Source organism: Martes martes, assembly GCF_963455335.1.
Source record: "Martes martes genome assembly, chromosome: 7".
In the NCBI taxonomy this organism is placed as follows: domain Eukaryota; kingdom Metazoa; phylum Chordata; class Mammalia; order Carnivora; family Mustelidae; genus Martes; species Martes martes.
The window spans coordinates 42659546-42686332 of record NC_137894.1 but is presented as its reverse complement, the minus strand read 5'-3'; the positions used below and the strand labels follow the sequence as shown (position 1 = coordinate 42686332).

The following is a 26787-nucleotide window of genomic DNA, read 5'->3' as shown; positions in this document are numbered from 1 at the left end:
ACTGTTCCTTTGATTTTGGCATATAGACAGGGAAGGAAACAGCTCACAGTTTAGCTCATGGTTAACTAGGTGTCATTTCTTTTATCTAAGTTATTTTGTTATAGTTTATAAATATTAGAGTACTATTTTATGATATATATACTTTGTTTCACAGTTACTTTTTTCTTTTAGACTGCAAATGAACACTGGACTCCATGCATATTAAATGAAGCAGAAAAAATTATATACAAGGTATTAGACTGGATTAAGATTTCTTGTTATTTTTCTAGGTACAATCACTTAATGTAGTTTTTTAAAACCAAAAGGAGCCCAATGTGCTTTTGGAGTATGAGTTAAAATTGTAAAGTCTGGTTTGGGCTCTGCTACTTACTATGTGACCTTCTGTAATCACTTACCTTTTCTGATGTTTAGGTTCTTCACCTAGCAATAAAAATCAGATAAAATTAATATTTCCCAAATTGTATTTTATGGAGCATTAGGTAATTGAGATATTAGATTTGTAGAAAAAAATATTCCCTGGTCAAGATTACTGACTAAAGTACTAAGCTGTACATAGTTAAACTGTAATCACAGGACTTCACAATACTTTAAATATGCTAATAAACATTGTGAATTTTTCAAGAGGGATGTCTAGTATGTTGCTTTCCCCACCTTGCTGTTCTAGAATCCCCTCCCCTCGCCCTCTTTCTAAACAGTCATTCATATCCACTGGAGGAATCATGTCTTTCTTATTCAGCAAAACATGTACAAGTCTGTTAAAGAGTAAATTCTGTTAGTTGTTACATGTTATATGTAACAAGTCTGTTAAAGAGTAAATATTTGATAATTTAATGAATTAATCTCCTTAGAAATAGTGTTGCTGGATAATTTAATGAATTCATTTCCTTAGAAAGAGTGTTGCTGGAAGCACAATTTACCAAATGCTAAGATTAATAATAAAGTCCATGAATAACATGCTTGTGTTTTCCCCATTTTTGCTTTATTTTTTTTCCTTTAAAAGTTCAAAATGGAGGGAGTGTATGTGCTATGGTGAGTGCTGTGAAGTATGTAAACCTGGCGACTCACAGACCTGTACCCCTGGGGCTAATAATATATTATATGTTTATAAAAAAATAAAAATTAAAAAAAAAGTTCAAAATGGCAATTGGATAATTCTAGGGTGAACGTGAGAATAATCTTTTAATACTGATTCATAATTTTCATGTGTTAGTTGCTTGACTTCTTTTATTTTTCTTTTATAGCTTATACGACTTGATAGTCTTAGCGCCTACTGGAATGTAAACTGCAACATGTCTTACCAGGGATCAAAGGAACAGATCTTGGTAATTTTAATTTATACCTGGAAGAGCTAACTCTACTCCCTAAATTTTTTTTAACTTAAGAGGTCTTTAATGAACACAGGGCATATCTTTTGTTTAAGTTGTATTTAACCAAATGAGAGTTGTGAAACAGCTCTTGGAATCCACTCCTTTCTATCTAAAAAAAAATTTTTTTAAAAAGACTTTTTAAAATTTATTCATTTAAGAGAGGGAGTGTGAGAGCAGGAACATGAACAGGGAGGAGTGTCAGCAGTAGAGGGATGAGCCAAAGGCAGATGCTTAATTAACTGAGCCACGCAGGTGCCCCAGAATGCACTCTTTTTTAAAAAGCACTTATGGGGGTGCCTGGGTGGCTCAGATGATTGAGCGTCTGCCTTCAGTTCAGGTCATGATCTCCAGGTCCTGGAATCAAGCCCCACATGGGGCTCTTAGCTCAGCGGGGAGTCTGCTTCTCCCTTTCCCTTTGCCTCTCCCCTGCTTGTGCTCTCTCTGTCTCTGTAACTCTCTCAAATGAGTAAATAAATAAATCTTAAAAAAAAAAAAAAAGAACTGCATCTAAACTTCTGGAGGGAACTATTTAAAAAAATAAATAAAAAGCACTTATGTTTTTGAAGATCTTTGTGAAATCATTCACTACGCAGTGAGATAATAACCTATATTATTAAACTAAAACTGCTTTTATACTCTCATTTTGATGGCATTACGTTGTGTTTCATATAAGAATGATTACTTATAGAGTATTATAAAGAAAGGTGGTACTTCTGAGATAGAAAGAATATATCCTTAGCAAATTTTCTTTTAAAGTATAATTGATCTTAGAAAATGTTTTAAGCATTTGTGATGATGATTTCCTCAACAGTGAAAGGCTAATTCAAAACTTCAGTGTACTAAGTTAATCTTCGTCATTTTTATATACTTAGAGGGAAAAGGAAGAGTTGAATTTTCTGAACTTGAGTTAATTCAAGTTTCTGTCTCATTGTTCAGAAAGATAGTGTAACAAATAATTTGCCTTTTTCTAGAAAGTGTTTGAAATCCTAATTCATGGATGTTTAGTTTTTTTTTTTTTTTAATTTTTAAAGATTTACTTATTTATTTGAGAGAGAGGCTAAGAGAGCCTGTGCAAGTACATGGGGGGAGGGATTGAAGGAGAGAGAATCCTGAAAGCCAACTCCCCGCTGAGCCCAGAACCTGACCCCAAGATCCTGACCAGAGCCAAAATCAAGAGTTGGCCACTTAACCAACTGAGCCACCCAGGTGCCCTAGTTTTTGTTTTTAAGTCAGAGGGGAACACAATGCTATAACATTTTTAGATATTTTAGACTTTTAAAAAATGATCTACTTCTATATTTTATTCTAAAGAAATATATCCATAAATAATTCTCTTTGTATTTTTCTTATGGACTATTAATTACAAAGAAGAGAATAAAGATACAGCTTTAAAAACCATATGTGTAGCTGAATATGTATGCTTTTTTTTTTCATTCTCATCTTCAATTTTCTGTTTAGGATCAGCTGAAAAGTGGAATTCTTAGAAGTAGCAATATACCTGCAAATCATCAGTATAGTAAGTAGTGGTTAAAGTTTATTTCATGTTATAGGAAGCATGGAATTAAATACTCTGTCTTAATATACTTTTTCTGGTAAAGTTACTTTGACAAAGAGGAAGAATTTTATATTTTAGTTTTATAATAAAGTATATTTGGATTATAACAAATTGTTAAGGAATACATTATGACACATACGCCACTGGAGAATAAAAGAAGAGGGTAGTAGGATCCTAGTTTACTCCCAACAGCTAAACACCCTTGACCTCCATGTTTCCTTCTTGTTATCACCTTCGTTTTAGGAATTAGGTTTTACTTCCTTTGTTTAATAACTAAATCTCTGAGATTTTGGTATTCAGGTCAACCTTGCCATGTCACAGAGTGTTATGACAAACCAACCACTCGAGAGATTTTTCTAAGTGGCTTTTCTAATTCTCGGTATCCTCATCTTTACTTATTTTTAAATAGATTGCTAACAAAGTAGACTACTTATTTGTGCCATCTATTTTCTCCATTTTAGTTTCATTCCAAAGAGGCTATTTTTTTTTAATTGAGTATAACCCTTTATGTTTATCTTCAGCTTTCATGCCCATCTTCTTCCATATTCCATATTACTCTGGTTCACTGTTGTTTTCTTCATATTCTTTTATAGCTGACTGCCTGTATGTAAGAGTTGGCACTTTCTCTTTATGTTCATAATTCTATTTAGTGATGATGTTTTCAGATGAAAACAGAGGTGTTTATTTTCATTTGTGAAAGAACTAGCTCAGAAGAATCTACAACTTCATTTATAAGTGGTATCCTCCACTTATAAAAACCTCTAAATAAGTTAAAATTTTATACAATCTTATGTAATTGTAAATACTGTAAGATATCACAGTTTATCTAATTTTAATGCTATTCACAGTTAAATTTATTGTATTACTTTGTCTTGTCTGTCACCTTACCTAATACAGCTTTTCATGCTAGTTCTTAACTTTTTTTTTTTTTTTAGCATGATTCTAAGATTATATGTGTAATGGTCATTTTGAAAAATTGTGAAGTGGTCAGGACTTTTTTCTTGGTAATATGAATCTAATTTGTGATTCTGTTCCTAAATTTAATTTGTGATTCTGTTTCTAAGTTCTGCCAATAAGTAAATAAGACAAATTAATCAAATTTTGTTTCCTACCTTGTGTTAGTATTTTTAATGAATACTAAAGTCATTAAATGTCTTGTAGTAAGTAAGAGAAGCCTAATTTTACACAGACTGAATAAGTAAGAGTAGATTGTCTATTACTTTTGTACATTTTTACTTAGAGGTGTAGGACTCCAGTTTCATCCTTGAAGATTCCACTTTAACTTGCAGTTCGTATTACACAGATAAGTAGATGCTTGAATATTTTTTGGTAGTGATTTTTTACATTTTTTGGATATTTTTGATTACTTTTCTATACCTTCAGAGTAACAGTGTTCTCATAATTATTTACAGTTGTTCAAATGTAAGGGCATATAAACATATCTATGTCTTCCCTTGTGATGTAAGTTTTCCAGCCAATATCGGCTTCTGCAAAGCTCTACATGAATCCTTATGCGGAAACAGAGCTCAAAACACCCAAACTTGATTGGAACATAGAAGTACAGAACATTGCCATTGAATTGACCAAACCTCAGGTAAGATTCAGGTGGTCATTTCTAGCTTTGATTAGCTTTGATCTCAACTGCTTTTGTCCTTTGTGATTATTCCTTCTCCAGTACTCTAGTGGGGACGCCTGGGTGGCTCAGTTGGTTAAGTGGCTGCCTTCGGCTCAGGTCATGATCCCAGTGTCCTGGGATCGAGTCCCACATCGGGCTCCTTGCTCAGCAGGGAGCCTGCTTCTCCCTCTGCCTCTGCCTACCACTCTGTCTGCCTGTGCTCGCTCTCTCTCTCTCTCTCTAACAAATAAATAAATTTAAAAAAAAATTTATACTTATATTTCTGTTCCATTTATATACACACACACACAAACACACATATATGTATGTATATGTATAGGTGTATATATATTTTTAAGAAAATAAATACTAAATTTAAGAAATCATTTCCTTCATTTTATCTGGTCTTTTCCTTATTGATGGAGAATCTTACCATATTATAGCAAATGACATTATTTCCATTTAATTCGCAATTGATGGAAGATTTTAATGTGTTTTTTTCTTTCTCAGATTTTAATAAACACTTTTATATTAAATATTGTCTTCTTAATTTTTAGACCAACTGTGTTGGCAGCTTTTTTCCTTCACCATTTGTTTCTCATTCTGATTATATGCCCCGGGAGTTTAGATAACAGATGGAGAACTGAAAGTAAAAGGAGGACAAGGGATTTAGCTAAACGAACTTCTAGCTCAGTGCAGTCCAGTAAAAATATACAGTGGTTCCCCTTCTCTGTGGTTTCCTTTTCCTTGGTTTTGGTTACAGGGTCAACTGTGGTCTGGAAGCAGATGATCTTCCTTCTGATGTATGGTCAGAAGGTCAGTAGTGGCCCAACACTGTGTCACTGTGCCTACATCATTCACCTCATTTTATCTCACCAGTAGGCGTTTTATCACAAGAAGAAGAAGGATGAGTGCAGTACAATAGGATATTTTGAGAGAGAAATGCACACCATATTCACATAACTTTTATTACAGTATATTGTTAGTTCTATTTTATTACGAGTTATTGTTGTTAATCTCTTACTGTGCTTAATTTATAATTTAAACTTTGTCATAAGTATATATATGTATAGGAAAAATATATCATATGTAGGGTTCAGTACTATCCATGGTTTCAGGCATCCACTGGGGGTCTTAGAACATATTCCCTGAGGATAACGGGGTATTACTATAATGCGGGTTGTTTTTGTAATTTTAAATTTTCTAGTAGCCACATTAGCAAAGTAAAAAGAAAAGATGAAATTAATTAATAAAATAACATTTTATGTAAGCTAACATTCCCCAAATATTAATCATTTCAGTATGTAATCATTGTAAAAAACTGTTAAGCTATTTTATATCCTTTTCTTTTTCCTAAGTCTTTGAAACCTGGGGTATATTTTAAACTTAAAATACATTTAAGTTCAGACTACCCATATTTTAAGTGGTGAATAACCACACTGTAACCATTAGGTAGAAGTGCATTAAGAAAAACCAAAAGGAAGAAGCTAGATTTGCTCCTTTCTTTATCTTATCTACAGTCCTGTGTGTGTGTGTATGTGTGTGTGTATGTGTTTCCCTCCATTTGAGCTGTTTACAAGGCACATGCAGAGTTCTATTGATGGTAAGATGGGCAATTAGATACCTTTATCTTGCTTTAGTTATGAAATGATTTTCTGGAGCGTTTTGCAAATCAGCTCATAGATAGCCCGTGCTGAAATGATGGTCTAATGGAGAATATGTAGTTTTAGGCACAACCGTGTTCTAGTCCCTAGTTGCAGATAGCATGTTTGTTGTTTCAGTAGGCATTTATTGCACACTGTAACGTATTTGAAAATAGGATATATATTACTATTGATGGTATAGCTGTTTATTTGGCAGCACTTTTTTTCTTTTTGTAGTAGAACTTAAAAATTATGTTACAACTTATAATGAATGTCATCTTAAATTTGATGAAATATGATATTAACAGGCAGGCAACGATGATATTCATTGTTCAGGGAAGTTAGAGTTTTACTATACTGAAAATATACTAAAATTTGGTGTTTATCTGTGTGTGCAATGTAATAAATATAACTATATTTTTGTTTTAATAGTACTTAAGCATGATTGACCTTTTGGAGTCAGTGGATTATATGGTTAGAAATGCCCCTTATAGGAAATATAAGCCTTATTTACCACTTCATACCAATGGTCGACAATGGTAAGTTAGAATCTTTTTTTTTTAAACGAGAAACATATAGTTAGGAACTTTCAGATTTAAGAGACCTTTAAAGCCATGTATTGAAGCCACTTTTTTTTTTCTTGATAGACGTGAGAGGGATATCTTTTATATTATGTCTTTGTTACTTTTGTCCTATACACATTCTCTTGTGATCTTGCTTTTAGACTGTTCGGGAATTCTCAACTTAGCATTAAGACTTTAATCACTTTTTGGTCTTAGTGCCCTTTAGTCACCACATGGGCTCAACGTTACAACCATACTGAGATAGTATTAATTTTGCATAACATGTCATTTTGTGTCTTTATGATTTTGCTTTGAATACCCTCTTACTGGAGTAATTAGCTCATTTTGCAATCTGTTTAAGCCAGAGAATTGTACTGGGGAATTGAAATGTTAATTACTGGGCTCTTACAGGAGAACAGTTAATAAGAACAAAAAATGTAACAGCATAGATCTAAAAAATAACAGCCATTTTCCTCCTGCTTCTTAAACCTTTGTTTTCAAATGTGCATTAACAAAATTTGATTTGCAGGTGGAAATATGCAATTGATTCTGTTCTTGAAGTTCATATAAGAAGGTATACACAGATGTGGTCATGGAGTAACATAAAAAAACACAGGCAGTTGCTCAAGAGTTATAAAAGTGCCTACAAAAGCAAGCTAACCCAGACTAAAGTCCCAGAAGAAATACAGAAACAAATTCAGGTATATCTCATATATATTGATGAAAACTATTCTTTGTTAAATCATCCTTTAAGTTTTCCTAAATTTAATTTGAATTAAGATATAATTTTAGAAAGAATATAGGGCATGGATTGCATGAAGCACTGGGTATTACATGCAAACAATGAATCATGAAACACTACATCAAAAACTAATGATGTACTGTATGGTGACTAACATAACATAGTAAAAAAAGAGAATAAAACTGATCTCTTTTTGAGATAATTTTATGGGAAAATACAGAGTATTTTTTCAGTTTTTTTCTTTAAACAAATATTTCCCTCACATCCTAGTATCAGATAAAAGATACTAGAATACTAGAAACTATTTGGAGAAATGCGTTTGGTTTTTACAATAATGTTTATAAAATCAGTGTCAGAGTTATTCAAATACATGTTTATTATTAGCTAGATGTATGTTATTAGTTTTGTTAGTGGCTTTTTTTCAGAGCTCCAAGTATTATATATAAAAAACAGCTCTTATATTCCTCAAAATAGGAACCCCTTTTAAATACAGAAAAATACCACCCAGTATGTAATTTGCTCAGTGTCGTCTCGTCTTGATTATATAACCATTTCTGTCATAAATTCATAATGTAAAGAATTAATTGAATTCCTATTCTGAAATAATATGAGAATTGCTAATATTATATATTAGAAAAAGCATCAAGTTTCTCAGCCTCTCAGGTCTGATGTTCTCATGTATAAAATGGAAACAATGTTTTACAGAGCTGTGAGAATTGCATGAAATAGCACATAGATTACTTCATACACAGGTCACTTAATACATGTTTAGGTTCTTATATACTTTTTTTTTTAATTAAATTTTTTATTTATTTTCAGCGTAACAGTATTCATTGTTTTTTCACCACACCCAGTGCTCCATGCAATCTGTGCCCTCCCCAATACCCACCACCTGGTTCCCCCACCCTCCCACCCCCCGCCCCTTCAAAGCCCTCAGGTTGTTTTTCAGAGTCCATAGTCTCTCATGGTTCACCTCCCCTTCCAATTTCCCTCAACTCCCTTCTCCTCTCCATCCACCCTTGTCCTCTATATTATTTGTTATGCGCCACAAATAAGTGAAACCATATGATAATTGACTCTCTCTGTTTGACTTATATACTTTTATATAAATTCCCCAAATCTGTTTCTACTTCAACATAGTTGTTGATTTGTAGAATTTTTCATTCTTAAATTCTGTGTTTTATGTGTTTCATTCTTAAATTCTGTGTTTCATTCTTTAAATTCTTTGTTTAAGCCGTTAGTACAATGGTATAAAATAGTATGAAAAAGAGTGAGTTAGTACAAACCATAAGGATAATACCTAAAACAAGCTGTCCTCCTAAATATTCTTGTTTCTATAATGGTGTCATTAAATTCCTGTTTTTATATTGTATTTATTGAAGATTTGCTTTCTTAGAAAACTTATTTCCATTATTGCAAAAACTGAAAGTATAAAGCTGAGTGTACATTCAAATTATCCGTTTATTAGATCATAGCTACTGTTTGTTCATAGACTGGTCAAGCCTAGAAATCCTAGAATAAAATATTTTTTTAATCTAATGCCATTTTTCTTGTTTACAAGTGTCTCTTTGTTTTATAGGATTTGGAGAAGACTCTAGATGTTTTTAACATAATTTTAGCAAGGCAACAAGCACATGTTGAGGTAATCATTTTGATGAGCTCATTTTATGTTTTAAGCATGTTACTACTACTCCTTTAAACTTGAGATCAAGAAATCTTTAGCTTCATGGGACTTGTTCAAGTAATAATAAAGGTTGATTTTCCATGCCTTCATTTAGTCTCAGGAGAAAAAAATTGGAATATTGGGGGGAAAAGTCCCACTAACATGGAAGAGAAAAAATTTTTAAATTTTATAAAAAAATCTGAACCCCCCAAAGGAAGTAAATAAAAGTTGTCTGTAATCCTAGCAACGTAGAATGCTGCTGTTAATATTTTGACATACAGTCTTCCAATTTTTTCCCTTGCATTAAGTACTAACTGACATATGCTTTTTATCCCCCATCCTTTCACTTTATCTTTGCTTTGTTTCCTTTTCCTTCTCTTCTTTCCTCTTTCCCTTCTTCTTTTCTTTTTGCCCATAATTAGAATCAGTTTATATTTCATAGTTTATGCTGATTTATCCCATTTGGCATATTCTACCTTGTCCACATCATTCCATGTCAATCCTATTATTCTGTAACAAAGCTTCTTTGGTAATTAAAAAAATAAATTTTAAGTGCAATACATCTCACGATAGAAAAGTTAGGAAGTAGAGATACACAAAGAAAGAAAATAGAAACACCTATTATCTCACACTAAAGATACCTACCGTTAATATTTTTTTGTATATTCTTTTAGTTTTGTTTTTTTTATATTCATAGATCTCCAGGCACATAATCTTGTTTTTAAATGGGACTAAAGCACTTACCTGTTCATTCATTTACTTAGTAATTGCTCATTGAGTACCTGTTTTACTAGCATCATGGTGAAGAGTGTGGACTCTGGAGTCAGCTTTGCCTACTTGTGTGATCTTAGGCTGGCTGTTTCAGCTCTCTGTGCCTCAGTTTCCTCATTTGTAAAATAGGATTGATTCATAATACCTACATCGTATAGGGTTGCTGTGATAAGTGCATGATGATCCGTGTAAAGCACTTGGGCAAGTGAATACCTGGAACATGATGATTACTAAATAGGTGATTTTCTTCTTCTTCATCATCATCATCATCATCATCATCATCATTTGCATTAGCAAACAGAAGTGAACAAGCAGACAAAAATCCCTTATTTACATTCTGGTCAAAAGAAGGATAATAAAAACATAAATAAAAATAAAGTAGAAAAGAATATAAAGAAGGACTATATCACTTGCTAGGCAGTGATGATGATGAGTATTGCAATTTTAAATTGGATGGTCAAAGGAAGCCTCACTAAAAAGGAAACATTTGAGCAAACACCTGAAGAAGATGAGGGAGTCACCAGAAAGCTATCTGAGGGAAAAACATACCAGGCAGAAAGAATATAGCAAGCTGGAAGGTTTGGAGGTGGGGGTATATCTGGTTCATTCACAGAACTAAGGGAGTGGTGAGAGAGAAGAGAGTGGTGGTTAATGAGGTCAGAACAGTATAGTGGAGGAGTGGGAGTGGTACTTCGGGAGTTGGGGAGGGTGCCAGCTTGTAGGGTCTTAAAAATAATTGTGTGAATTTGACTTTTACTCTGAATTTGGGGAGCCATTTGGAGAATGGAATGATATAACCCAACTTAAGTTTTAAAATGCACTCTGGCTGCTTTTTTGAAAACAGGTTGTAAGAGGGAGAACAAGGGTGAAAATAGGGAGATCAGTTAGGCTGCTACTGAAATATTTGAAGAGAGATAATGGTGCCTTGGCTGAGAGTAGTTGCAATGGAAGTGAAGAGAAAAGGTCATATTCTGGATGTTTTTTGAACATGGAGCTAATATTTCCAAACTGATATGGGTTATAAGAGAGAAGTTGGAGATAACTTTAAAGATTTTGGCCTGTTGCAGTTGGAAAGATGCATTTTTCATGAAAAGAGATGGGGAAGTCTGGATAGGACAAGTGTGGGTGAGATGGAGAGATCAGGAATCAAGTTTGGGACCTGTTAAGTTTTAGGTATATTTTAGACAATGATGTGGAGCTACAGAGTAGGATCTTAGATACATGAATGTGTGGTTTAGAATAAAAATCTGTGCCATATATATAAATTTGGGAGAGGCGAACACCTAGAAGGTATTTAAAACCATGACATTGAATGAGATCACCAAAGAAATTAGAGTAGCTAGAGAAGTGTTCCAAAGACCCAGATTACTTTGTTATAGATCACAGAGATGAGAACCAACAAAGGTGACCATGGAGGAGTTGCCAGAGGTGTAGTTGGGAAGCTCTGTGAATGTAATCTCCTCAAAGTGAAGTGAGGAAAGAAAAAGGGAGTGATCAACTGTGACAGATACATGATTCGTCAACTGAGCTGGGGACTGAGAATTGACTATTAGATTTACCAAAATATGGGGTGTTTCAGCCATTATTTTTTTCAAAAAAAAATTTTTTTTTTTTTTTTAAGTAGGCTCCTCTTTCAGTATGGAGCCCAACACTGGGCTTGAACTCAGGACCCTGAGTTCAAGACCTGAGTTGAAATCAAGAGTCAGACACTTAACTGACTGAACCACCTAGGCACCCCTCTTCAAATAATTTTTGATCAAATTTCTTTCTTCTTCCCTTCTTGGACTCTGATTTTATACACACACAAGCACACACACACACACACACACACACACACACGACCCTTGAGCAATGTAGGGGTTAGGGACCCCCTGCATAGTAAAAAATCTGCATATAACTTTAGACTCCCCCAAAATTAAACCACTAATAGCCTACTGTTGACCAGAAGCCATACTGGTAATATAGACAGTTGATTAATATATATATACTATATATATACAATATATACTATATTTTTATAATAAAGTAAGCTAGTGAAAAGAAAATGTTAGTAAAATCATAAGGAAGAGAAAATACATTGACAGAATTATACGTATATTTATTTTTTAAAAGTCCATGTGTAAGTGCACCTGTGTAATTCAAACCTGTGTTCAAATAATTTCTGGTCTAGATTTCTTTCTGCTTTCTTTCTAGGACTCCAGTTTCATACACATACACACAAGTATGTACATCTATATGCATATATGTAAATACATACTTATACATGAGATCTTTTAATATACCACAAGTTCCTGAGACATTGTTCCATTTTTTTCATTAATCTTTTTACTCTTTGTTTTTTAAAATGGGTAATTTCTGTTGATATGCCTTCAAGTTTATACTTTTCTCTATCATCTCCATTTTAATATTAGCCCATCCTAATTTTTATTTTAGATAGTGTTTTTTAGGTCAAAAACTCCTTCTGAGTTCCTTTTTATAGTTTCCATTTCTCTGCTGAAAATTCCAATCTTTTCAGTAATTTCAAGTAATTTCCCTTTCTATCATGTAACAAAGATAATTCAAGTAATTTCCCTTTCTATCATGTAACAAAGATAACATTGATTCTCTGCTGGCCTCAACATCTAAGTAATCTGATTGTTGATATCTGTTAATTGTCTTTTCCCTTGAAAATGGGTCACAGATCCTTTTTTTTTCTTTTTTAACTGCATGTCAAGTAATCTTGGATTATATCCTAGGCATTGTGAATATTATGTTGTCTCTGGGTCCTTCTTATTTTCTGGAAAACATTGATATTTTGTCTTAGCACACAAACTAATGAGGCTCTGATCTTTAGTTTTGTTTTGCATTCTGTGGATCATGGTTCAAATCTCAATTCCATATTTTCTGCCTTTGGTATGTTGGTTTAGGTCCATTTTGCACATGAATAGCACAAGAATTTGTTGGAGACTTGTGCAGGTGGGTTCATATTTCAGTTTAGGTCTCTAAAGCTTTGCTGCTTTCCTTTAGGTTATTTTTATACATGGGCAGCTTGGGTTAGACTGAAATTCATGCAGGTGCATACACAGAATTAAGAGATAACCATTCTCTGACTCTTCTCCCTCCAGCATGTCCCTTGTCCCCTCCGGTTAACACGGACTCCATTTTCTCATTCCTTGGCCAGACTGTAGAATTTCTTTCAGGGATTCAGCTGCTTGTGCCTCTGCAGTGCTCCATGATTCAGGCCTGCCTCAGGATACAGCCATGTGAAGTAGTTTTCTCTGGCTGCATAATAAACTCAGTGGCTTAAAGCAATACACATTTATTTATTTATTTAAGACTTTATTTATTTTTTGGCAGAGAGATCACAAGTAGGCAGAGCAGCAGGCAGAGAGAGTGAAGCAGGCTCCCTGCTGAGCAGAGAACACGATGCTGGGCTCGATCCCAGGACCCCAAGATAATGACCTGAGCCAAAGCAGAAGCTCAACCCATTGAGCCACCCAGGTGCCCCGCAATACACATTCTTTAACTCAGTGTTTCTCTGGGTCAGAAGTTTAGGTATAGCTTACCTGAGTTCTCTGCTTATGGTCTCAAAATATTGCCATCAAGATGTTGGCTGGGACTGTAGTTTCACTTGGAGTGTCACTGATGAAAGATCTACTTTTGTTGGTGGATTTTCTGTGGGATGGAAAACTCGAGTTTCTTTCTGGCTGTTGGCCAGAGGCTGTGCTTAGCTCTTAAATTTCATTTCATTTCTTTGCCAGATGGGCCTCCAGACATAGACAGCCCACAATATGGCAGCTTGTTTTTTCAAAGGGAGAGAGAGACTCCAGCAAGATAGCTGGTACAGTTTCATGTACATAATCACATACACCTTGTTACCTTTGCCATATTCTGTTGGTTAGAAACAGGCCGTAGGTCATATCCACACTAAAAGGAAGAGGAATGCTCAAGGGCAAGAATAGGAGGGAAAAGTTATGGGGTGGAAGGGGGTAGGGAGACCATGTGAAAAAAAAGAAACAAAACAAAACATGGCAAGCTCACTCTGGTGAAGGTCACTTCTCCAAGTTTTGACTCCTTTCCATCATCTGCCTACTTTGCTTTTTAGAGTTTGTTGTAGATATTTTTATATTTTCAGAATTTTTAGTCATCAGCATGAAGGATGGGCTATAGAGGCCTTATGTCACCATGGAACTGAAAGTTCATTTTTGGATTTAGCAATAAGGGAGTCACTTAAAAAGCAATGTTTCTGAGAGAATGTAGGTAGAAACTTGATAGGAATGAGAGAGAGCGGATGTAAGGGGAAAACAGGTAAATGGAGCAGTACCTGGTGGGGGAATGTGGAGTCAAGAAAAGGTTTTATAATTTGTTGTTATTTCTTTTAAAAAATGTATTAGTGTAAAAAAATGTATTAGTGTTTCATTTTTATGCCAATAGAATAATTTGTTCAACATTTTAAATAGCTTCTGTGCATATATCAGAATTTGTTTCCCTATTTCCCACTGGTTATATTTAAGTATAAATGAGACTTCAATGAACAGTCTTGTCTACATGCTTTCTCAAACATCTCTTTGTTTTCTTAAGGGCAAGCTCCCCAAGGTACAGTTTCTGGGTCAGGGTATATGAGTATTGTAGAAGGTATTTGCTACTGCTGGGCCTTGTTCCTATGAATTAAAGGAATGATTTTCCAGAAGGAACAGATCATTTCAGTCCTTCCTAAGTTGAGTTGCCTGACTTTCATTGGATGTTCTTTTTAAAAATTTTTTTTCAGAGAGAGTAAAGTTGGGGATGGGGTGGAGGAGAGGCAGAGGGAGAGGGGGAGAGAGAGAGAGAGAGAGAGAATCTTAAGTAGGCTCCACACTCAGCATGGAGCCCAACACAGGGCTCAGTCTCAGGACACTGAGATCATGACCTGAGCTGAAAGCAAGAGTTGGACACTTAACTGATACCCCTAATTGGGTGTTCTTAATACCAGTTACCAGGTGCTTAAAAATTGACAAAAGAGGATTTATTATTGGATGCTGTAGACAAAGGAATGGATATACATGAAGAAAAGGCATTTAGAGTCATCCAGGGCTGAAGTTTTTTATTGTAAAGGAAAATCCACAGGGTCACAGAATTTAAAAGATAGGCAGGAACTGGCTGAGATTATTTACCACATAGTCTTTGCTGAACCAGGAAGGAGGTGAAGAAAACAGAGAGGGTATTAACATGAAAGGATTCTGTATCTCTCTTTGTATTAGGTCATATGTATTTAAAATCTATTTTTGGTCTCATATAGATATATTTTACTTTGAAATAATTATAGATTCATAGGAATTAAAGCAAAGATAACTCACAGAAGTCCTTAGGTACTCTCCCCTCAGTTTCCCCCAATGGTTATATCTGACATAATTATAATATTAAAATCAAGGATTAGACACTAGTACATTGTGTGTGTATAGTTCTAGATCAGTATACATTTTTAAATATATTTTTAAAGTGATAATTGTCAAGATATAGGAAAGTTTTTTCCCAGTATTTTTATTTTGTTTTATTTTCTTCATAGTTATTATCACTGTTTGAAATTAGTATTTTTATTTGTGTGCTTTGTAATTAATTCACTTCTGTCTTTTCTCTTTATGAAGTCTTTTTAAATTTTAGAGTTTATTTTGAAATTCTTCAAAATCTGTCACATGCTAATCACAGCTTTACAAATATTTCAGTGCTAATAGTGGCTTTATCTTTTAAAATATTAAAAAAAATTTTTTAGGGATTTAAATAGAGATTTAGGAGGGGGAAAGTGAATGTTGCGTTGGTCACTACATTATCTTAATGTCTCTTATCGACATTACTTTTGAAATTCCTCTTGATTAATTTACCTTTCAAAATAAAAGTGTTGCCCTTAAAGTTTAAAAATATATGTTATAGATTACTAAATTTTTATGTGTGATAAAAAAGATGGTAACAAAAAAATTTAGTGCCTGCTCTTTTAAAATCATTAGTTAGGGGCACCCTGGGTGGCTTGGTCAGTTAAACATTGGATCTTCATCTTAGGGTTGTGGGTGCAAGCCCCAGGCTGTGCTCCATGCTGGGGGTGAAGCCTACTTTAAAAAAAATTTTTTTTTTTTTTTTTAGTTTTTAACATATTTTAAAAACCTTTTTAACTAAACTTAGAATTCTTTTTTTTTTAAGTAGACTCCACATCCAGCATGGATCACTGTGTGGGGCTTGAACTCACAACCCTGAGATCAAGACCTGGGCTGATACCAAGATCCAAAGCTTAACTGACTAAGCCACTGGGGTGACCCAACATTTTTTGTTTTAAGTAATCCCTGTGCCCAATGTGGGGCTTAAACTCACGGCCCTAACATCAAGAGTTGCATGTTCTACCCATGGAGCCATCCAGGCACCCCTGTTTAGTTAAAAGGTTTTTAATAAAATGTCAAATACTGTATACTGTTCCTGTATCTAGATTTACAGAGAACTTTTCACAAATCCATCTATTTATTAAGTCCAGTATGTAGGACAGGTTTAAGCTTACAGGCTGTGGTTGCATTTTCTCTAAAAGAATTGTTGATAGATTCTTTAAAGCTTAAAAACCCAGATGGTATACATTTAATTGAGTGTCTTTGCTGAAACAGCTCAGTTTCATCTACTCCCTGCTTGATCATCTCTCCTGTTGTTGAGGAAACTCTTATGTGGTATCTCATTGGTTCTGAAACTTGCTGCACATTAAAATCTGTAGGGAATTTGTTCAAAAATGATGCTTAGAGTCCACTTCCTCAGGTTTTGTGGTGGGGCTTGGACGTTGTTGTTTTTTGTTTTTATTTTTGTTACAGTTTCCTGATGATTCTTAAGTGCATCAAGGACTGACCACCATTGAGTTCTGATATCAATACACAGTAGCTGATTGAGCTGATTTGTCGTTCACTTTCAGTTAGCAAATTCAAACAGGGCCTGAACGTGTGCACTTATCTCTGGCTTGTGACAAAAATGTCACTTTTCCCCCATGCTTATTCTTTATGTTCTCAGGCACTACTCTATTCTCTTCCTGAATTATCAATGGTATAATAGCGCTCTTCCATTACTACTTTTATTTTTGAAAGGATGAGCCCTTTTCATAGGTTGCGTGATTTCTTTGTCCTAAAGATTCATACTTGCTATTGAACTATGTAGCCTCTATCTAAATGATAGATAGATTTGAAATTTTTTAAGCCACTTTCAGGTTTTATTATTTCTTATTTTGTTTCTTATTTCAAGTACTTCTTTTCAGTAACATTTAACCCTTACAACTTCTGTTGTTATGGACATGATGGGGTTAGTTCCACTCAAAAAATATCTCAAAGCAAAAGACAAACACAGTAAGCACTTGGATTAATGATATTGTACCTAAGTCTGACATGAATTCCAGATATTGGTGGCTAAGAATTGATTTGCTTTCGCTGAAGCTTTGTATTTGTGAACATTTTAAAATAGAAAGTTTAGTAGCAGGAATGAAAATGGTAGCTAACATTTTCTTGATCTGATTTCCTGGGTATTGTCAATTCTGAGGAAAGTACTATTTTCTTCAATTTATATTAGCAAATTAAGACATAGGTTAGATACATTGTCTAAGTTCGACTTATCATGAAAAATACCAAAAAGCACACTAATCTTCTATACCAAGAGAATAAAGGAGTTAGATGTTATTTCATATAGAATATAAAGTAATCAGATATGTTTTTTACTTAATATATTTCTGACCAATGAAAATGGATTGGTAAGCTTGACAAAGATAGTTATGGCTGAGGTATAAATGATAAAACTTTGATAGTTTTGCTCACAGGTGTAGACCTCTTCCCCGTTTCTTTTTTTTTTAAAGATTTTATTTATTTATTTGACAGAGAGAGAGATCACAAGTAGAGAGGCCGGTAGAGAGAGAGGGAGAAGCAGACTCCCTGCTGAGCAGAGAGCCCAATAAGGGGCTATATCCCAGGACACTGAGATCATGACCAGAGCGGAAAGCAGAGGCTTTAACCCACTGAGCCAGCCAGGTCCCCCCCCCCCCATTTCTTTAACATCTAGTTGTTAAAGAGAACTTACTTGGATCCTTGGATGGCTCAGTTGGTTAAGCATTTGCCTTTGGCTCAGGTCATGAGCCCAGGGTCCTGAGATCGAGTCCTCTGTCTGGCTCCCTGCTCAGCCTGTTTCTCCCTCTGCTCCCCAACCCCCACCCTGCTCACACTCTCTCTCACTCTCTCTCAAATAAATAAAATCTTTAAAAATAAAAAAAATAAGGAGAACTTACTTAACTTAGTTTAAACTTCTCTTTACTAATTCAGCTCTTTTTTTTAAACTTCCCTTTTGGAGTATTTTACCTTTTGTAATATAGGGAGACTTATAATAGGTTACGAGTTCATTACCATTTTAAAATATTATAAATTTTAAGTGGGAAAATTATTAAAGTTTACTTATTCAGGGAATGAGAAGGTAGAGTCTAAATAATATATCCCCTTTATTCTATTCATCCTGTTTTCTGCTTTTTAGTTATTCATCTATATTTTAGTATTTCAAGGAGTTGCAGAAAATCAAGACAGAATTTATTGAGAAAAGAATGAAATGAGATTCAAGGAATATCTGTTTTTATTTATATTTGACCCCTCTGCCATGTCATAGTTAGCAAGCCAGCAATGTATATGAATTCTGAAATATTATTGTTTTAAATTAATGCTTCTGAGGGTGGAAGCATCTTTTTAGAGAACTTTTTGTTGTTGTTGTTAGAGAGAGAGAGAGACAGAGCGGGAGCACAGGCAGACAGAGTGGCAGACAGAGGCAGAAGGAGAAGCAGGCTCCCTGCCGAGCAAGGAGCCCGATGTGAGATTCGATCCCAGGACGCTGGGATCATGACCTGAGCCAAAGGCAGCTGCTTAACCAACTGAGCCACCCAGGCATCCCTTTAGAGAACTTTTTATTTTACAAATCTGCAGTCTTAGTGGCTTGTTACCTTAAACATTTGGAAGACATTGCTCAAAAAAATTCACTTGAAACTTTTAGTGTGTTTCTGTCAAAATGCAGCATCATCAACATTTTATCAATACGTGTGGAAGGTAAATTAACAGTGTAACTATATTAACGAAATCACGTTGAACACCATTTCAGAAGGCTTTCTTGACTTTTTTTTTAATTAAATTTTTTATTTATTTTCAGCGTTTCTTGACTGTTCTTAACCTAATGTACTGTTAAAAAAAATTAACCATTGTTCTTACCTGGCTACACCTGAAAATGAAGAAGAAATTTACTCTTTAAATAACTTTAAAAATTTTTACTTTCAGGTGATTCGATCTGGGCAAAAATTAAGGAAAAAGTCTACTGACACAGGCGAGAAACGTGGAGGCTGGTTTAGTGGGTTTTGGGGTAAGAAGGAGTCTAAGAAAAAAGATGAAGAATCTTTGATTCCTGAAAGTAAGTTCCAAATCAGATAATTTATTGTAACTGATAAGAAAAAAATATATAAATTTAAATTTTAGCCAGTTAGCAGAATTTTATTATGTTTATTATTAGTAAATGTATAAGCAAATACTTCAGGCTAAAACATGTTTGGGTTTATCTAACTAAATTAAAACTTTGATATTTTTGAGGAAATTATTTGTGTGAAATTTTATAAGTTTAAAATCAAAAGTGTCAACATCTGACATTTCTTACTGTTACTTTTTACATGGATATTAGAAGTTTCACTTAATTTTTAACATACCCAGGGAATTCTAAAGTCCTTATGTGAGACCAGAATTCTGTTAATGGTGTCTCTTTGCCTTTTCTTGATGTAAGCAAGTAAATACATGATGTTTGTTTTAACGAGTCAAAGTAGTATATTAGAGGAAATTACCTGGGTGCTTTTGCTTTTGCATTTGTGCATTTGCTTGAGCATTGATTTTCAGGCACTTGTTAGTTTCTTTGATTTTTTTTTAATTGTATCTGTAAAATTGAAACAATTGATTTCTTAAAAAACTGTCTTTTCTTTGTAGCTATTGATGACATTATGACTCCAGAGGAAAAAGATAAGCTCTTCACTGCTATTGGTTATAGTGAGAGCACCCACAACTTAGCTTTACCCAAGCAGGTAATTATTTTAGGTGGTTTTAGAGGTATTTTGTTTCATTTTACTGTATTATCTTGAATTGGATTAAATGAGTTAATGATTTTTATAAAAATGTTGTCATTTGTTTCTTCTCACAAGAGTATGTAAGAAGAATTGGAGTAAATTTTTTTTTAAATGTTTGATAGAATTTACCAGTGACATTATCAGGTCCTGAGGTTTTCTTTGTCAGGAGGTTTCTGATTACTGATTCAATCTGTCCTACCTCATTACTGGTCTGTTCACATTTTCTATTTCTTCATGATTCAGTCTTGGTGAACTGAACATTTCTAGAAATTTCTCCATTTTTTCCTAGGTTGTCTAATTTGTTGGTATATAGTTATTCATAGGAGTCTCTTATTATGATCCTTTGTATTTCTGTGGTATCAGTTGTAATAGCTCCTCTTTTCCGTATAATTTTATTCATTTATGTTGTCTTTTTTCCTTGCTTAGTCTAGCTAAAGGTTTGCCAGTTTTATTTTTAAAGAACCAACTCTTGGCTTTATTAATCTTTTCTATTGTTTTTTTATTCTCTATTTTATTTATTTCTTCTCTAATTTTTATTATTTCCTTTCGTCTAACTTTGGGCTTTGGGATGCCTGGGAGGCTTCCTTAGTTAAGTGTCTACCTTCAGCTCAGGTCAGGATCCCAGGGTCTTGGGATGGAATGGAGCCCAGCATCTGGCTCCTTGTTCAGCAGGGAGCCTGCTTCTCCCTCTGCCTACCATTCCCCCTGCTTGTGCTCTGACAATAAAGAAATAAAATCTTTAACTTTGGGCTTAGTTTGTTCTTCTTTTTCTGGTTTCTTGAGGTGTAAACTAAGTTGTTTATTTCAGATCCTTCTTCTTGTTTTATGAATTTATCACTATAAACTTCCCTATTAGAAGGAAGATGCTTCTGCTGTATCTCATAAGTTTTGATGTATTGTGTTTCCATTTTTTTTTTAATATCTCATGCTGTTTTCTTATTTTCCTTTTGGTCTATTCTTTGATACAGTGGTTGTTCAGGGGTGTGTTGTTTAATTTCCACGTATTAGTGAATTTTGTAGCTTTCCTCCTTTTTTTTTTTTTTTTAAGATTTTATTTATTTATTTATTTGTCAGAGAGAGAGAGAGAGCACAAGCAGGTAGAGTGGCAGGCGGAGGCAGAGAGAGAAGCAGGTTCCTCACTGAGCAAGGGGCCTGATGCAGGACCTGATCCCAGGACCCTGGGATCATGACCTGAGCCAAAGGCAGCGGCTTAACCAACTGAGCCACCCAGGTGTTCTGTGGCTTTCCTCTTAATAAGATCCTATTCCTTTGTGGTTGGGAAAGATACTTAATATAATTGATATCTTGAATTTTTTTAAACTTGTTTCATTGCCCAATATATGCTCTATCCTAGGAAATGTTTCTGTGGTCTTGAGAAGAATGTTTATTCTGCTGCTGTTGAGTGGAATGTTTTGTGCAAATCTATTAGGTCCTTTTGGCTTACAGTGTTTAAATCCATTGTTTCTTTATTGATTCTCTGTTAAGATGAGTTATCTGTTGTTGAGAGTGGGTTTCTGAAGTCCCCAACTATTGCCATTTATTTCTCTTTTTAGTTCTACTAGTATTTGCTTTATATATTTAGGTACTGTGATGTTGGTTGCATAAGTATTTACAAATCTTATGTTTTCTTGATGAAACATATTCATCATTATATAATAACCTTCTTATCTCTTTTGACAACATTTAACTTAAAGTTTATTTTATTGTGATACCAATATAGCTACCCTTTTTGGGGAGAGTTACTTTTTGCTTGAAATATCTTTTTCCATTTCTTCACTTTTAGTCTATGTGTATCCTTAAAGCTAAAGTGAGTGTCTTTCTTGTAGGCAGCATATCATTGGCTCCTTTTTTAAAAAAAATCCATTCTGCCATTTTTAATCTTTTTATTAGAAAATTTAATCTACTTTCTTTTAAAGTAATTATTTAGGTAAGGACCTACTGTTGCCATTTTGTTAATTGTTTTCTGTTTTGTAAATCTTCCTCTCTTAGTGTGTATCTTCCTTTGTGGTTTGATGAGAATCATCTCCCTGGTTCTCTGTCCTACCTCTTTTTGACTTATCAATTTTTTGGTCAGGAATTTTATTCTCAGTGGTTTTTTTTAACCCTCCAAAGACATCAAGCAGATGTTCTCTATATTTTGTCCAGTTTTTGAGCCAGAGGATTGGTCTGAATTAGTTTGCTTTAGTGAAAGTTGGTGAATTGAATATTTATGTGACAAAATATTTTGTTAAGTTTCATTTATTATCTCTAAAACTAGGAGAAATGAATTTTGGATCCTTACAGTTGTCCTATTTGAACAATTTTGTAATTTTGTATTGAAGTTTTTAATGTTCTTTTTGAGAATATTGTATTTAGATCACTTTATAATTCAACAAATTTAAATAAGAAATTTTTAAAGAAAGTACTAATTAAACTATAACAATTTTCATTCATTTCTTTTGTTTAGTATGTTGCCCATATAATGACACTGAAGCTAGTAAGCACCTCTGTCACATTAAGAGAAAACAAAAATATTCCAGAAATACTGAAAATTCAGATAATTGGCCTGGGCACCCAAGTATCTCAGAGACCAGGAGCACAAGCACTTAAGTAAGTTTTAAAAAGCTTATTATTTCAGTTTTTGTTTCTAGATAAGACTTGGCCTCCAAATAACATTATTTAGCATTAAACAACTGATTAATAATAATTCTTTACTTTCTTTTCCTTTTGTGTCAGATGGTCTTTTTGTATCTGAATTTGTTTTGTAATGAAGCTGTATGAGGAGTTCATCATTTATTCTACCCTCTATTCTTTCCTTCACAAATACTTCTTGGATACTGTTAAATTTATCAGTTTGATACTATGAAGGCTAGCACAGGAACACTTAGTTTCTGCTTTTAAGAAGTTTATGCTAGCTGTTAATAAAGGATAGCCAGAAAGTTATAAGAACTATGTAACATATGAGAAAGCTCAGAAGTGAGAAGATGCTGTAAGGTGAAATTGTTGATTGCCCCTCAGGCTCAGTCGCAGAGGAGAATGGGCTAGAAGAATTGCGACTTGGGGTAGCCAAGTAGAAAGGACTAGGAGAAGCAGGGATGAGGGTGTTTTCAGGTGACATGAAATAGAGAGATGAGTTCCTGAGTGAAGCATAGCTTACATTCATGTGACAGTGATCGGAAATCCTGTAGTGTTTGGGTATTGGCCAAAGTGGGCTTCTCATGCGGTTGAAGAGTTAAGAGCCAAAAACCAAAACAAAATCCCAGGTTGTATGGGTAATTAAATGTCAGGCCAAGGAGTTTGGACTTTACCTCAGGTAACAGGTATAGTACTGGCTCTCAAAGGAGTTTTTTTAAAAGGAAAATTTATATTTTAACCCATTACATTACACAGCATCTTAATTATATTATTTATTTACTCACTGGATTGTAGGGTAGAAGCAAAATTAGAACATTGGTATATAACAGGCCTGAAACAGCAGGGCGTTGTACCATCACTTGTGGCTTCCATTGGCGATACTACCTCATCCTTGCTTAAAATTGAGTTTGAAACCAATCCAGAGAACAGCTCTGCTGACCAGACTCTGATTGTTCAGTCTCAGCCTGTGGAGGTCATCTACGATGCTGTAAGTGCAAGGAGAAAGTCAATCTTTATTAAACCCATCTTATACTTCTGATGTATGGTTTTCTTATTTTTACTCTTTCATACTTAACATTTCTTTACTTATCAACTAAATTTAGTAATACTTTTTTCTTTTTTTTTTTTTTAAAGATTTTATTTATTTATTTGACAGACAGAGATCACAAGTAGGCAGAGAGGCAGGCATAGAGAGAGGAGGAAGCAGGCTCCCTGCGAAGCAGAGAGCCTGATGTGGGGCTCGATCCCAGGACTCTGAGATCATGACCTGAGCTGAAGGCAGAGGCTTTAACCCACTGAGCCACCCAGGCGCCCCCTTTTTTCTTGTTTTAAAAAGCAGTACATGTTTAGCAGTTAATTTTGCTTTTTCATATGCTGCCCTTTTTTTTTCTACTCTATTTACCTATGCTTATGTTAAAGTAAAAAAAAAAAAATCTAATATACTATTCAAAAAGTCTGTGTTGGAGCATCTAGGTGGCTCAATTGGTTGGTGGCTGCTTTCAGCTCAGGTCATGATCCTAGGGTCCCGGGATTGAGCCCAGCCTCATGCTCCCTGCTCAGAGGAGAGCCTGCCTCTCCCTCTCCCTTTACCCCTCCCCTGCCTCCTTGCACACACGCACTCTCTCTCGCCCTTCAAATAAATAAATAAAATCTTTTTTAAAAAGTCCGTTTATTGTACCAACTACTCCCAAATAGTTCTGTTCTAGTTCAGTTTTGTGTATTTTCCCTTTCCCCTAAATATCTGGACCAATTCAAATTGCTTTAGGAGTAATTAAAAGAATTAAAAGAACATATTATTCATATGGAAAGAAAAGGATTGGCATTTAGATGTTATCGAAAATGCTAGCTCAAATTCTGTATCTATGGTTCCATCTTTTATTCACATGCTCTTAACTCATCTCGGGCTAGCCATCAGGCTCACTAATCATCACATCCCTTGTAGGTTCGCCCTACTCTGTTGTTGAGAACTGTGACCTTTTTTTTTTACTTTCCAGTTTATAGTTTAAGTGTAGTCACAGTCAGTGTGAGAGGCATTATATAAAGATTCTAGGCTCATTATATTCTCTGATTTTTTAATGATTTAAATTGTGGTAATATACATATAATCTACCATCTTGGCAATTTTTAAGTGTATAGTTTAGTAGTAAGGTCCATTGCTATATCAACATAACACCTTAGAACATACAAAGTCACATTAATGACATGCACATATTTGTTGCCTCTCTAGTTACTTGGGCTATTCCTTTTTTTAGGGTTTTTTTTGCTGTTGTTTCCACCAGGGAGAGATGCAATAGGGCAGAGTATTTTTGAAGGTATCTCCTAAGTTTGGAGCCACAGTTGTTTAGAATTAAACTGAAACTTTAAAAAATTTGTAATATGGAAAGTACTGTGTATAGCTTGCTTATATTTTAAATTATTTTACAGAAAACCATCAATGCAGTGGTTGAATTCTTTCAGTCAAATAAAGGATTAGATCTTGAGCAAATAACATCAGCTACATTAATGAAGCTGGAAGAAATTAAAGAGAGAACAGCTACAGGTAAAGAATTTATCTGCATAAACATCAAAGAAACTCCTAATTTTATCTATTCTAATGAAAACATTGTATTTAAAATAGTATACGTTGCTCTTTTCTTTTTTTTTTTAAATTCCATGAAGCTGCATCATGAGTTACCCAAGTCAAATATACCTGCTTGACTGAATGAGAAAGAGAATAATATGGGCACACAGATGATTCTGTCTGCAATTAAGAACCTGTGCCTCAGAGTGAGCTTGAGAAGGAAAACATTCCTCCACCTCGGCTCTTAAGGAATGGTTCCTAATTCTGTGTACTGGGTGTAAATCTGGTTCTAAAGATTCATACTTTTATACAGCATGGTCTCTAAACTCAAGCCAAGTACTTTTTGTGGTTGCTTAACTAAAAAATGATGAATTTTTCTCTCTCTGGATAAAATACTAGCTATGTTGGGTTTACTGTACAGTATAATGATATGACGTTCCCCCATTGACCATATGCAGTTTCACCTTAGATGCTTAATTTTGAGACTCTAGTTTATGAGAACTGATGCTCCTCCATAAAACTTTTCAAGTGATACTTGTATTCTCTTTGTTAATAATATACTTAAATATTTCAACTTGACTGTCTAATCTTTTTCTATTTCTTTTAGGACTTACACACATTATTGAAACTCGGAAAGTCCTTGATTTAAGGATAAATCTGAAGCCTTCTTATCTAATACTTCCACAGACAGGTTTCCACCATGAAAAGTCAGATCTTCTCATTTTAGATTTTGGTACATTTCGGGTAAGTGTATATCCATTTCTTCCTGCCCATTTCTGCTCAGTTTGGAAGCTAGTTATCTGAAAGTTTGCTGTTTTTCCTTCAGAGTTTACTTAAATTAAACTTAGACTTATTTCCTCTTAGTATTTTGTCAAGCCTAGCTTAGATTGAGTATTTTTTCTATATTTTATGGCTATTAAAAAAAAAAACAGGAAAAACCCCTAAAATTTTCTGTAATGGTAGATGATTTGATATTGAGGACTGGATTATTGCTCTGTTTTTCTAGTTGGATAGAAGTACTCCTAGTTTTCTTTCTTTCTTTTTTTCTAATTTAATTTTTTTTAGTGTTCCAAAATTCATTGTTTATGCACCACACCCAGTGCTCCATGCAGTATGTGCCCTCCTTAATACCCACCACCAGGCTCACCCAACTCCTCACCCTCCTCCCCTCCAAAACCCTCAGTTTGTTTCTCAGAGTCCACAGTTTCTCATGGTTTGTCTCCCCCTCCAATTTCCCCCAACTCACTTCTCTCCATCTCCCAGTGTCTTCCGTATTATTCCTTATGCTCCACAAGTAAGTGAAACCATATGATAATTGACTCTCTCTGCTTGACTTATTTCACTCAGCATAAGTACTCCTAGTTTTCAAATACTCATAGATTTCCAGAGTTTAATTACACAGTGTTAATTGTTAATTTACATATTTTGACACTAGGAAATTATACACATATTAATATATGTTTGTTATCCCATGTCAGCAATTAAGTCAAGTAAGAGAACTCTCAGGTTTTCTGTGTTGAACACATTAGAAATCCAGGCATCTGAGAAAAAGTGAAGGTTTCAAAACATACAGTTTCAAATGGATCCTTGCTTCGTTTG

At 34.4% G+C, this 26787-nt stretch overlaps 1 protein-coding gene across 1 annotated transcript in view; it reads left to right on the top strand.

Annotated features, from left to right (window-relative positions):
- VPS13C (vacuolar protein sorting 13 homolog C) overlaps positions 1-26787 on the top strand; it is a 191705-nt gene that overhangs the window by 39513 nt on the left and 125405 nt on the right. The window contains exons 8-20 of the mRNA XM_080807819.1: positions 172-231; positions 1242-1322; positions 2826-2883; positions 4389-4516; positions 6613-6719; positions 7273-7444; positions 9065-9127; positions 19189-19318; positions 19879-19973; positions 22462-22604; positions 23424-23616; positions 25053-25167; positions 25796-25932. Coding sequence (XP_080663945.1) covers positions 172-231; positions 1242-1322; positions 2826-2883; positions 4389-4516; positions 6613-6719; positions 7273-7444; positions 9065-9127; positions 19189-19318; positions 19879-19973; positions 22462-22604; positions 23424-23616; positions 25053-25167; positions 25796-25932 — 1482 coding nt within the window. The remainder of the gene's footprint in view (positions 1-171; positions 232-1241; positions 1323-2825; positions 2884-4388; positions 4517-6612; positions 6720-7272; positions 7445-9064; positions 9128-19188; positions 19319-19878; positions 19974-22461; positions 22605-23423; positions 23617-25052; positions 25168-25795; positions 25933-26787) is intronic.